General features: G+C 39.6%; 1 protein-coding gene and 1 long non-coding RNA gene across 3 annotated transcripts; one reads left to right on the forward strand and one right to left on the reverse strand.

Annotated features, from left to right (window-relative positions):
• Positions 1 to 2,505: 2,505 nt before the first annotated feature.
• On the reverse strand, positions 2,506 to 3,441 carry LOC123895792. The gene is made up of 2 exons (XM_045946277.1): positions 2,876 to 3,441; positions 2,506 to 2,581 (listed from the first exon to the last, which is right to left on the reverse strand). Exons 1-2 carry the CDS (start codon positions 3,439 to 3,441, stop codon positions 2,506 to 2,508), a joined length of 642 nt encoding a protein of 213 aa, XP_045802233.1.
• Positions 3,442 to 7,637: 4,196 nt separating this feature from the next.
• Positions 7,638 to 11,106, forward strand: LOC123894773. Of its 2 annotated transcripts, none has more exons than XR_006803903.1 (3): positions 7,638 to 8,344; positions 10,333 to 10,469; positions 10,844 to 11,106. It is a non-coding gene; the product is annotated as an uncharacterized LOC123894773 (long non-coding RNA). The 2 variants fall into 2 exon arrangements; XR_006803904.1 differs by lacking the exon at positions 7,638 to 8,344 and adding an exon at positions 8,374 to 10,218.
• Positions 11,107 to 12,344: the final 1,238 nt, after the last annotated feature.

The following is a 12,344-nucleotide window of genomic DNA, read 5'->3' on the forward strand; positions in this document are numbered from 1 at the left end:
CAAAGTCCTAGTAGATGGCGCCAACTTACATACGATAGCGGTTTTTGCAAGAAGCGCTATTAAAAGTGGACATTTGATAGCGCTTATAAAACGCTATTGTAGGCACCGAACTTATAATAGCGGTATCAGTAATAGCGCTTTAAAGCGCTATTAAAAACTAAAAAAAAGCGCTATTAAAGGCCTTAATTTGTTGTAGTGGTCTGATCAATCAGACAGCCCAGATCATCCGAATCCATCAGATTCCAGCGCGTGCACCACACTGGATTACACCCTGGAGAGAAGAATCTACTTTTTAAAAGCAGGACACGTGTCGCTGTCTGATTGGCTGGGCGTGATTTTTTCCCATTTAATACTTTGAACTCAATTATTTCGTTGTAAATTAATTTTTTATTTTTTTTTTATACCAAAATTCATAATTTTTTTTTCTCTACAAATAGAGACTTGGTTTGTTTGATTTGGACACAGAAAAAAAAATCCAATTTTTCACTACCTTAATCTCATTTTTCACTACCTTACATCAACTCACTGAAACCATTCTACCAGGAAAATGGTTTCAGAGTACAAATCTCTGAAACCATTCTACCAGCTAAATGGTTTCAGAAGCAAACACAATTAATAAATTACTCACTGAAACCATTCTACCAGTAAAATAGTTTCAGAGTACAACTATGTGCAACCATTCTACAAGCTAAATGGTTTCAGAAGCAAATAACTAATAATCAACTTACTGAAACCATTCTACCAGCAAAATGGTTTCAGATTACAACTCTCTGAAACCATTGTACCAGATAAATGGTTTCAGAAGCAAACACAATTAATAAATTACTCATTGAAACCATTCTACCAGTAAAATGGTTTCAGAATACAACTATGTGCAACCATTCTACCAGTAAAATGGTTTCAGAAGCAAACATTAGTTTTTAATTACCGTTTTATCTCATTTAATTAACTAAAAATAGTTTCAGGTCTCCAAAAATTTCATAAAATATACCAAAAGTTCTAGAATATTATCTACTATTTTCCTGGTATAATGGTTTCAGTGAGTTGGTTGAGTGGTGCGTGTTAAATTACAACACACAAGTAACGTATTTAGTAGACAAAAAATGAGATTAAGGTAGTGAAAAATTGCATTTTTTTTCGGTGTCCAAATCAAACGAACCAAGTCTCTATTTGTAGAAAAAAAAAATTATGAATTTTGGTATAAAAAAAAAAATAAAAAATTAATTTACAACGAAATAATTGAGTTCAAAGTATTAAATGAACAAAAATCACGTCCAGCCAACCATTGTGTGACACGTGTCCTACTTTTAAAAAGTAAATTTTTCTCTCTCCAGGGTGTAATCCAGTGTGGCGCACGCGCTGGAATCTGATGGATCAGGATGATCTGGGCTGTTGGATTGATCAGACAGTCTTGATGAGATCAGATCTTGGCTGTCTGATGGAAATCAACGGTCTGTAACCATGGTCCTTCGTTACGCGCGCGACACTGGATCCGCGTCTATTAATGGGTATTTTGGTTAATTAATTAAAAAGAATGGGTATTTTGGTCCAATTGAAAATGTGCACCTTGCTAACTTAGACCTAACTAGGGTCTAAGTTAGAAAACCCCATATATATATATATATATATATATATATATATATATATATATATATATATATATATATAGTTGGGTATGTTGCATAGGTGCGGGTACGGTACCGGTATCCGGTACGTGGTACGACATTTTTAAAAAAATTAAGCTATGAGTACGCTCATATAATTTTTTTTAATATAGTTATATACTTAAAATAATAAAATTATATTCTTAAAACAAATAATTAAACATAAAAAATAGCAAACTTTAAAAGTAGTTATATTGTGGTTTACATGTTTAGGAAATTAGGAGTAGTAGTAAGACTATGCGACTCTACTTTTAAAAATAGACTGAATTAATTCTAATTTTAAACTAAAGTGAATCTTTATTAAAAAAATAAACAAATAAAAAAAAAGAATGGGATTGGAAAGTGTTGCAAAAAAAAAAAAGTTTTTGATGAAATATGTACCACGTGTGTACCCTGAGAGTACCACGCGCGTACCCCGAAAGTACCACGTGTGTACCCGCAAGAAAAAAAAAACTCGGTACTTTGAGGGTACGTACCATGGGAGTACCATACGCGTACCGGTACCCGGTACATACCTGGTACCGGTACTCTGTCTAAAACGGAGTACCCGTGCAACATAGGATAAGATTTGTTGCAATGTACAACAAAGCAAAATAACTTGTGGTTAAGTGCAACTGGCCTCGTCGCTGTACTTTTGAGACATTACCTGTTTGTATTTCTTCTATTTTGAATAATGAAATGATATAAGTTTCTGTTTGTAAAAAAAAAAAAAAGTGGTCTCTCATTTTATTAATTAATGAGATGAGCTTAACGGTTCCAACACGAGTATAGTAGGAACAATAAAAAGCAACGAGATAGACAAAACTGCCCATACTGCTATTTTCCCCAATTTTTATCGATTTCAAGCCGGTTCATTAATTATTCTTTCAGTTTTAGGTGCTGATCTGACTGGATGCAGGTCTGATTCCTGATTTGACCTGTCAGTCCGATCCGATTTTCACAACATTGCTAATGACTACACGTATTAAAAATAGTTTTTTTTTAATTTAATATCGCCCCGAAATCCTTTTTTTTTTTGAAAAGACCAAAATGAGATATATAAATACCGAAAAGTCTTCTCAGCACAAGACGTACCAAAAAAGACTAAAGTAAGTTACAACCAAAATCAAAAGAAAACCAAAAGAAACTATACAAGGCCCAAACAAAGCATAGGACTAGACCACCAACTATGGCAGTTTAAAGCTAAAGTACTACTCGTTGCTTTCAACCACCTGAATGAAAAAGTCTTGATCTTGTCCAACATATATAATAAAGAATTCGCCGAACCTCTAAACAATCGATGGTTTCTTTCAGTCCACACAACCCACACACAAGCAAGCCATATGAGCTGCATAAAAGAATGTCGTGCTCGAAGACCACCCGCTGAACCAGTAAACTGAACAAAATGATCTGAAAGCGTCTGAGCAGTCACCAAAGACGAGCCAATCCAAGAGCTGACAAGAGACCAAAGAGCGCCGAAAGTGCTGCAGGAGAGAAACAGGTGCTGAGCTGACTCAACCTCCTCACAACCAGAAACACATAGATGATCCTCCGAAGATAAAATAGCTCGAGAAACCAGGTTTGCTTTGGTAGGTAACCTGTCTCGCAAGAGTCGCCATGCAAAGATAGAAACCTTCAAAGGAACCTGAGGGTGCCAAATAAGCCCTGTCGCTGTATCCGAAGTAACTGTATCCTGTGCTGTCAACAGCTGATATGCACCACGCACGGTATAACCATCGTCCGGGTCAGGCTGCCACTGCCACCTATCTGAAATACAATCCTGCAGGGAAATGGTCATAAGTAACGACTGACACTCCCCCACCAGCTCCTCCTCCCACGCCCTCAACTGACACCGCCATACCCACGCCTCCCCTCCAACCCCCCACCCCCGCATAAACATCTCAGCCACAGAAGCCGATTTGTTTTCTGTCAGGTCAAACAACCGCCCAAACCTCTCCCTCAACGTGGTCCCATCCACCCAAGGGTCAGTCCAAAAAAAAGTATCAGACCCATCTCCCACCTTTCTTGAAATATGCCCTCCGAACCAGCCTCCGTCTAACGCGCCACCACCATCTCGTAAACTCGCCAACTCCCTCCACCACACAGACCCTCTCGTCCCTCCCACACACAACCTACCTCTCTCCACCCCGTAACGACCAGCCAGCACTCGAAATCATAATCCCTCTCTATCCACTAACATCCTCCAGCACCACTTACCTAACAGGGCCAAATTAAATTCCTTCAACTGCCTAACCCCCAAACCCCCATACTCCTTACGCAAACAAATAGTTTTCCAATTAATCCACGAAGTTTTCCTAAGATCCTCACATCCCTCCCAAAAAAATTTAATCAAAATAGATTCAATAGCAGAGATAGTACCTGAGGGAGCTTTGAAGAAGGAAAGGGAATAGACAGGCAGAGAGGTCAACACAGATTTTAGCAGAACCAAGCGACCACCAAAAGAAAGAAAACGGCTCCTCCATCCTGATAAACGATTCTTTAAACGATTCACGACTGGTTCCCAAAAACCTAACCGCCTCGGATCACCCCCAATAGATAGGCCCAGATAAAGGAAAGGGATTTTTCCCACTTTACAACACAAAGCTGACGCTGCCTCACCAAGCCAAGAATCAGGAATATTAACCCCTGCCAGCATGCTTTTGTTAAAGTTAACCCGCAAACCCGACATAGACTCGAACAACACAAGAACAGCCCGCAAGGCACGAACATTTGCCCAACTTTTGGAGCCCAGCAACAACATATCGTCAGCGAACTGAAGGTGTGACACCGACACCGGATTTATATTTCCAACATTATACCCCGTAAAAAGGTTACGCTCCACCATGGCCTCCATCAAGACATGTAGACCCTCAGCAGCCAACAAGAAGAGAAAAGGGGATAACGGATCCCCTTGTCTTAAGCCTCTCTCAAGAGGAAACTCATCAGTCGGACTACCATTGACTAAAACCGAAGCAGTAGCCGTGCATACACATTCCTTAATCCACTTCCTCCATAGGGTTGGAAAGCCCATCCTCCCCATGACAGCATCTAGGTAACCCCAGTCAACAGAATCATAAGCCTTCTCAAAATCGACCTTAAAGAGCAACAACTCTTTCTTAGCCCTACGTGCCTCATCCACCACCTCGTTTGCAATAAGAATTCCGTCGAGGATTTGCCGACTCTGAACAAAAGCAGTTTGAGACTCAGAAATCACGCTACCCATCACATTACGCAACCGGTTTGCTAACACCTTAGCCAAAATTTTATAAAGGCTGCCCACAAGAGAGATAGGCCGGAAATCATTCAACCTTTGAGGACTATCCACTTTGGGGATCAAAGCAATAAAGGTAGCATTTAAGCCCTTGGCCAATCTACCATTACGGTGGAACTCTGAACACAAACGCATGACATCACCTTGAATCTCTGCCCAAAAATCCTTAACAAAGCCAAAATTAATCCCATCAGGACCCGGGCTTTTATAACTATCGCAGTCCCAGACAGCTGCCGTTATCTCCTCCATCGAGAAAGGCTTGATTAAGCTACTAACTTCCGCCACCTGCAACCGTTTAAAAACTAGATTTTCCACCCCAGGCCTCTCCATAGTAACAGCCTTAAAATGATTAGCAAAATGAGAAACAACTGCATTTCTTATAGGGACCACACCCTCCACCCTGGTATTGTCCACCTGCAAGGACGAGATAGTATTTCCTCTCCGTCGGTTGGCTAGGACTGAATGGAAATACTTGGTGTTGGCGTCCCCTTCCTTGAGCCAACGCGAACGAGATTGCTGCCAAGAAATACTTGCATTCAACCGGGAAAGCGAATGAATATCTGACGATACCCCACGAAGTTCCGCTAGCTCAAATTCAGATAGATCATCCTCTTCCCCCTTCGCATCAAGCACCGCCAGTCTATCTTTCAAAGACTCAATCCGATTAGGCAAATTTTGGGTGTGCGTTGCATGCCAATCTTTCAAGGCCAGCTTAATCCTTTTAAATTTCTCTTTGAGCACATATCCACCCCAACCATCAATCTGATAAGAAATCCATTTCTCTCGCACAAACAACTTATACCCAGGGACATCTTTCCAGCATTTAAGCATCCTTAAAGGACGAGGTCCCCAATCCTCCTCATCCGCTGCCAGAACCAAAGGGCAATGGTCTGATAGCCCTCTCATCCGAGCTACCTGAGTACAGTTGGGCCAAGTTAAACACCACTCCCCAGAGAGCAAAAATCTATCCAAACGGCTCATCGAAAGCCCATCCCCTTTAAACCAGGTGTACTTACGTCCACACAGCGGAAGATCAACCAGGGTGTTATCATCTATAAAACGATTAAAAGAGATATGATCTGAGGAACGATACCCGGCCCTAACCGAGTGACGTTCATCTACGCTCCTGACAGCATTAAAATCCCCGCACACACATATCTGTGATCTCCCCAACGCTTGGATTCTCGCGGAGAGCGAGTCCCACAACAATTGCTTCGCCCCATCATCACACGGAGCATAAACATTTGCCACATAAAACTCCTCATCCGACCTAACAAACCGACCATGACACCACAAAACACCTTCAAGACTCTCAGACGACCACACCTCCACCTCCGCAGAGTCCCAAAGGGTTAGCAAGCCCCCTGAAGCCCCATTCGAGGGCCGGTAGGAAAACGCATGGGACGAGTTACCCCAAAGAGTCGAACAAATAAAATCATCGCAAGACTGCAACTTAGTTTCTTGGAGGCACAACATATAGGGATGTTGGGTACCCACCAACTTACGAACCTCCTGTCTTTTTGCTAGACCCCCCAAACCCCTAATATTCCAGGAAATAATCTTCATCGAGAAATCCCTCCTCCTTGCGTCTGACCTGACGCCGACTTCTTTGCTATGCCCTTCCGAGCGAGCACACTAAACATGTTCTCATTGACGCCATTATACTCCACTCCAATAGCTTTACCTACCTCTCTGACATCGTCGGCTACCACTTTCTCATTTCCCTTCATGGTCACCCAATGTTGCCAGTCATTATTAGCAGAGACTGACGAGGATGAAACGATGAACGACTCCCGAAGACTCTCGCTGCCCGGCCTTGGCACCCCGGGTCCAACTCTACGGCGTCGTTCCTTCTTTTTGAGAACTTTTAATACCTCACCTCTCTCCGGACTAGGCATTCTGGCTACCTTTTTTATGCTAGAAATAGTATGCCGGAACACCCCACCACCTTTCCTCCTTTTCGGATCCTCCTGAACATTCCTCTCCTGTCGGTTGCCATTGCGGTTTCCTTTACACAACCTTTTATTAGCTGAGAAGAGAACCCCAGCATCCCCTTGATTCCTGTCCTGCAACCACTCCAAACTCCAAGGTCCCGATATCGCAGATTTCATCACACCGGGAGGACAAGAAAGTGCACGTTTGCTACGTTTCGGTATAGGGTTAGCCACGTCCTGCCCTCCACCAACATTGGGACTCCCACAAACATCAGCAATCGGCGAGCAACAAGAATTACTCTCCTGACTTCCCCCCGAGAAAGGAGAATCTCCTAAAGCGGGTGGGGTTGGAGAAAATACTCTATCAAAGCCAGGTGTTTCACCCGCCTCTTTCACGCTCATACCGTCCACAACGCCACGATTATTAGAGCGTGGAAAATTCTCCTCAGACCCAATAACCCCGCCTTCCTCCACACCTTTCGCTAAGTTTTCAACCATAGTATCAATCTGGCGTCGAACTTCCGGGTCGCCCTGGCCACCATTATTATCAGATTGGTACGACTCTGTGTCGCTCCCTTCCTCGAGAAGACAAGAATCCTCCCCGAGGGTAAAACATCTTTCCTCCACTATTTTCACCTCAATCTGGAATCCGTCTACCAAAACAGTCTCCACTTTATTGACAAAATCCAAGTCAGTTGTGGCAATCAGAACTCTTGCGTAATCAAGTCGATCCTTGTCCGCTGTGCAACTATCCAGACGCATAAACCTTCCGCACTCGAAAATGCATACACTACTACAAAATTGAGTTTTAATAGCGCCCTTTTAATAGCGCTTATTTAGAAAGCGCTATTAAAACTTAAAACTGAGCCCTTATGATAGCGTTTTTATGAAAACCGCTATTAAAAGCTCCAAACAGCAAACCTTATTATAGCGTTTTGTGAAGAAACAGCTGTTAAAGCCCAAAACAAAAAGCATTATGATAGCGCTTTTGAAACAACGCTATTAAAGCTGTATACGCGCATTATAAATTAATTTAAATGGTGGTGGGTGGGTTTCGAAACCTTGACCCCTTGAACCCCTTTTTTTTTTTTTTGACGAAAAAACCTTTTTTCTTTAAAAATTAAAAATAAAAACAAAGATCAGATTTCAGTATATGCGGTGAAGGATTTTGTTTTCCCACGATCAGTTGCTTTGCACTAAAATCAGTTGCTTTGCAAAAATCTTAATCCACGATCCTCAAATCCCTAATATTGGAGATCGAATTCAATAGAAATCTCTAATATTTCCACGATCCATAGAAGCTGTTCCTGTTCATCTTCCTCCAATCTAATTGCTTGAACGCAACTGTTAACCCTAATCTCCAAGAACCCAGAAATCATTGTGAGCCCAACCCATAACCCATAAATCCTCTTCTCTCCACCATATACCCAGCAATTCAATTTTTTGGAAGTCGTACTTGTCGTCGTGCCGTCACAACTCAAACTGTGGTTATTAAGGTATGGTTATGTTATATGCTTACATTATAGATGTCTGAGAAAATTAAATTTGAAAAATTGATTTAAGTTAGAAGACCTATTATTTTGCAAATTGATTTAAGTTAGAAAATTGATTTGCAAAATTGAAAATTAAATTTGCAAAATTGTTCATCGTCCTGTTATTTTGATACAGCACCGTGTTTACCTTGTTTACTTGTTACAATTGATTATTGTTTCAAATTAATTTGATCGCTACTGTTCCTCTTAATCTGTCAAATTCCAAATTGTGAATACTGCTACAGTGCGTGCGTTTTATTGTTACTACTTTATTAATTGTTTCCTGCACCAGTATAATGAAAATAATGAATATTGCTTTATTTACTATTATTATAATTATTATGGCTGAGTAGTTTAATTGAGTCCAAAACAAGAGGACCATCGTTACTATAATATGTATTCGCCGGTGATGCGGAAGTAATGTGTATGCGTCGGTGATGCGGAATTGAAGGTGTTTGTGCAATCGTGCTGGTCTGCGTTTTTTTTGCCGTTGGGAAAGATCTGGTTTTTCCACTATGTTACAGTGATTAGTGTACTGGTTTTTCTAGGGGTGGTTTGCAATTTTGTTTAAATTTCTAAAGCCTAAGCTATACCAACTAAGGCATGTGCAGCAGCATTCATAGTTCTCCTAAGATGAACCACACTAGTATATGATTGAAATTAGATGCCTTATAGTAGTAAATATATATTCTAGAAGTTGGATTTAGACAACAAATCCAAACAGTCTTGAATTACATGATCTAATTCAACTAAATTTAATCTTCCATGGAGGCTGTTCACAACAAGTCCAGCATCCAACTCAAAAATAAGCTTACCATACCTTTGATCTTTATCCCACTCTAGACCCCACCTAAGTGTCATTGAAGTATGAACTAACAATGAATTAGAATAAAGTCAGGAAAGTTTGAATAGTATTAATTCAAATATATTCATTTAAGATTATGTTGCGTTTTAAATTTCTGATGGGTTCATATATCAAATATGCATAGCCCTTTCCTCATTAAAAATTCACAAAAACTAGTCTGCTTCTATTGATATGAACTTAGGGATGGCCAAAGTTTGGTTTTTAACCAAAACTGTATGTGAACCGAACCAAACTGTATTTCAATTCTTTAAAACCGAACTGAACCATCAACCATTTAATTTGAACTGAACCGAACAGTTTTTTAAACTGTTGAAAAAACTGTTGAACCAGTTCTAGATTAAAAATAACCAAACAGAACCATTACTTAACGAATATAAAAAGTAAAAGTGGTCCTTGTTTCAGCGAAAACAAATACAGTACCCTACACCTCATGTATATGAATCTGGTCTTTGATTTTTTAATATTTTTTTTGATAAACTGAAGCTGGTCTTTGATGATAAAAGGAAAACAAATACTCTGCCTCGCCGCCATAGCTTGAGAAGCTATTATTTTATTATTATTGTTTATTTTATTTTGGTTAAGTGTATTATTGGGTGGGGTTAAATTTTTTTAATGAATCGATGAAATAGGCCCGTAAGAGTGGATTGTTTCGTGATTCCATGAGTGAGCCACATACCTGTGAGTGAGGGTGGTTTATTACTTTCGTTGTATTGGGGAAGGGGTTGATGGTGAGTGCTGCAAAATTTGTGAGTAACAAATAACCATGGTGCAGTTTGGTTAACGGGTGAATTTAAGTACATGGTTCAGTTAACAAACTGTAAATAATAGTTATGTAGTGTAAATTAAAATTGATCTTTGCAAATGTGTTTTTTTACGGTGTCCTCGTCAAAGAAATACTATTGACTGCGGATATTTTATCATGAGATTTATGAAAGAAGTTATCATGGAATATCCAAATAAGATTCCTGATAATGTACGTTATTTTAATTATTATTATTATTATTTCATATTTTTACATATAGCTAGGTATATAAAATGTAGTGTAATTCAATTCTGACTCAATTTTGTGTTACTTTTATATTTGAAGTATTTTTCTCGCCATAGACATTCTACATACTCTAAAGAGAAGCTAGATGAGGTGAAGGAGGAGTGGGCTACCCATATGGTTGAAGATGTTATCAATGATGCAAAGAGACTGCAAAAATAATAGTTGATCATTAATTAGTAAGTTGTATCCTATAAATATTTAATTATCCAAATATATTCTGATATGACTGTTGTGCTTGGTAGAAAATGTAGTTGGTATTGTTGAATTTACACATCCATTGTCAAATTTTAGAGTAATTGGGATAATCATAATGTTCCCAAGGTCATACTATTTTTCCTCTTGAAACTAGGATGAATTATGAGCATGCTGCCTAAGCGCGTTAGTGACATGACGCGAGATCCTGAGTTGCAATACTTTAGCAATGTTTTGATGCTACTTTGAGGTGTATGTTGAATTTGTGTGGTTTCTAAGAGAGAAAGACAAGTTTATATGCTGCCAAATGATGTATTATCAAGCAAATGCCTAATTTCTTGTACATCTATATATACAGGTAGTTTGAGGGCTTCCTTTTTCGATGAAGTGGGCGGTTCTCATCAAGTGACAGGTCGCAGAAGAAAGTAGGGCTATAGTTTGACTATCTTTTGTAGTGGTTTTTGTGTTTTGTACTAAAATTTGTCATTGATTTTCTCATTAGAAGCTATGGCCAAATTTTGACAATATCTCTTTTGTAGTGGTCTTTGTGTTTGCACTATTCAATTCAGATTTGTCTTGTAGTCGGATTGGTATTATTTATGAAATGAATGTATTACAAGAGTTTTTATTTTATTAGAGCTTGTGTGGCACAACACTATTTTTTTTTAAAATTTGATAATATATATTTTGAAAGTATATATATATATATATTGGTACTATATATTTTAAAAGTTCAAGAGCAAGTTGTCAAACAAAAAAAAAAATTGCAATTTATTGTTTTAAAAAAAGGGTCAGGATTAGTAAAAAAAAAAAAAAAATACAGACATACAATAGCGTTTTTTACACGGGCGCTATTAAATGTTCGTCCAGACAACGAATTATAATAGCGTTTTATAAACGCGGGAGCTATTATATATTATATATAACAGCGCTTTTATAAAAATGCGCTATTGAAACTTGTCTCCGAAAGCGTCTTTCTTCGCCCGCAGGAAGCTACAACATCGCTTTTTTGTAAAAACCGATATTAAAAGTACATATTTGACAGCGTTTTTAAACGCTATTATAGGCACCCAGACCTATAATAGCGGATTCAATCATAGCGTTTTAAAGCGATGTTAAAAGTTAAAAAAAAATGCTATTAAACACCTATTTTTGTAGTAGTGATAACTTGAAAAAATTCACATTCCACGCTTGCAACGGGATACCATACAAACGGACCCAAGCGCCTCGCCTGTAGGGCTGCACAAGGTGATCCCAACGTGCCCAACTCGAGAAAATGAGATTAAAGAACTCCCTGGCATTGTTGACTACTGCCTTAGCATCATCTCCTGCCAGGCTTCGGACAAAAACCTTATCAGCCCCCATAGGAATAAGATCCAAATCAATAAAGCCTGCGTCCATTATTCTTCTCTGCATTACTGAAACCGCCTCTCCATTAAAAACCGTCGCCACTAAACCATTTTGCGCCCATGACACGTCATCGGGCTCAGCCCTGTAGCTTCGTAAAAGAACTTGATGGTCCTTTTCCTTAATGGCTACATTTGACAGAGCCGTAATCACAGGCTTAGACCCTCCCTCAAGCAACTTGACATTATGGCGCCTCACTTGATCCTTCCCCGCCCCTAATTTAACCTCGACATCTCCCACCCGCACAGCTTCCAGTTCTCCAATGTCTCCCTTAACATGCTCAACAACATTTACGTCTCCCCTACTAGCCTGCACCGTCTTAGTGTCCTTACGAAGACCGTTTCGTTTCATGTCTTGCGAAACGACGACGTCACCCACTTTCCTAGCTAGCTTGCCATTATCCTTCGTCATGACATGCCTCCCCTTCTCTGGTCTTGCCTCTTCCGTCCTGT

This window comes from Trifolium pratense, linkage group LG7 (genome assembly GCF_020283565.1).
Source record: "Trifolium pratense cultivar HEN17-A07 linkage group LG7, ARS_RC_1.1, whole genome shotgun sequence".
Taxonomy (NCBI): Eukaryota; Viridiplantae; Streptophyta; class Magnoliopsida; order Fabales; family Fabaceae; genus Trifolium; species Trifolium pratense.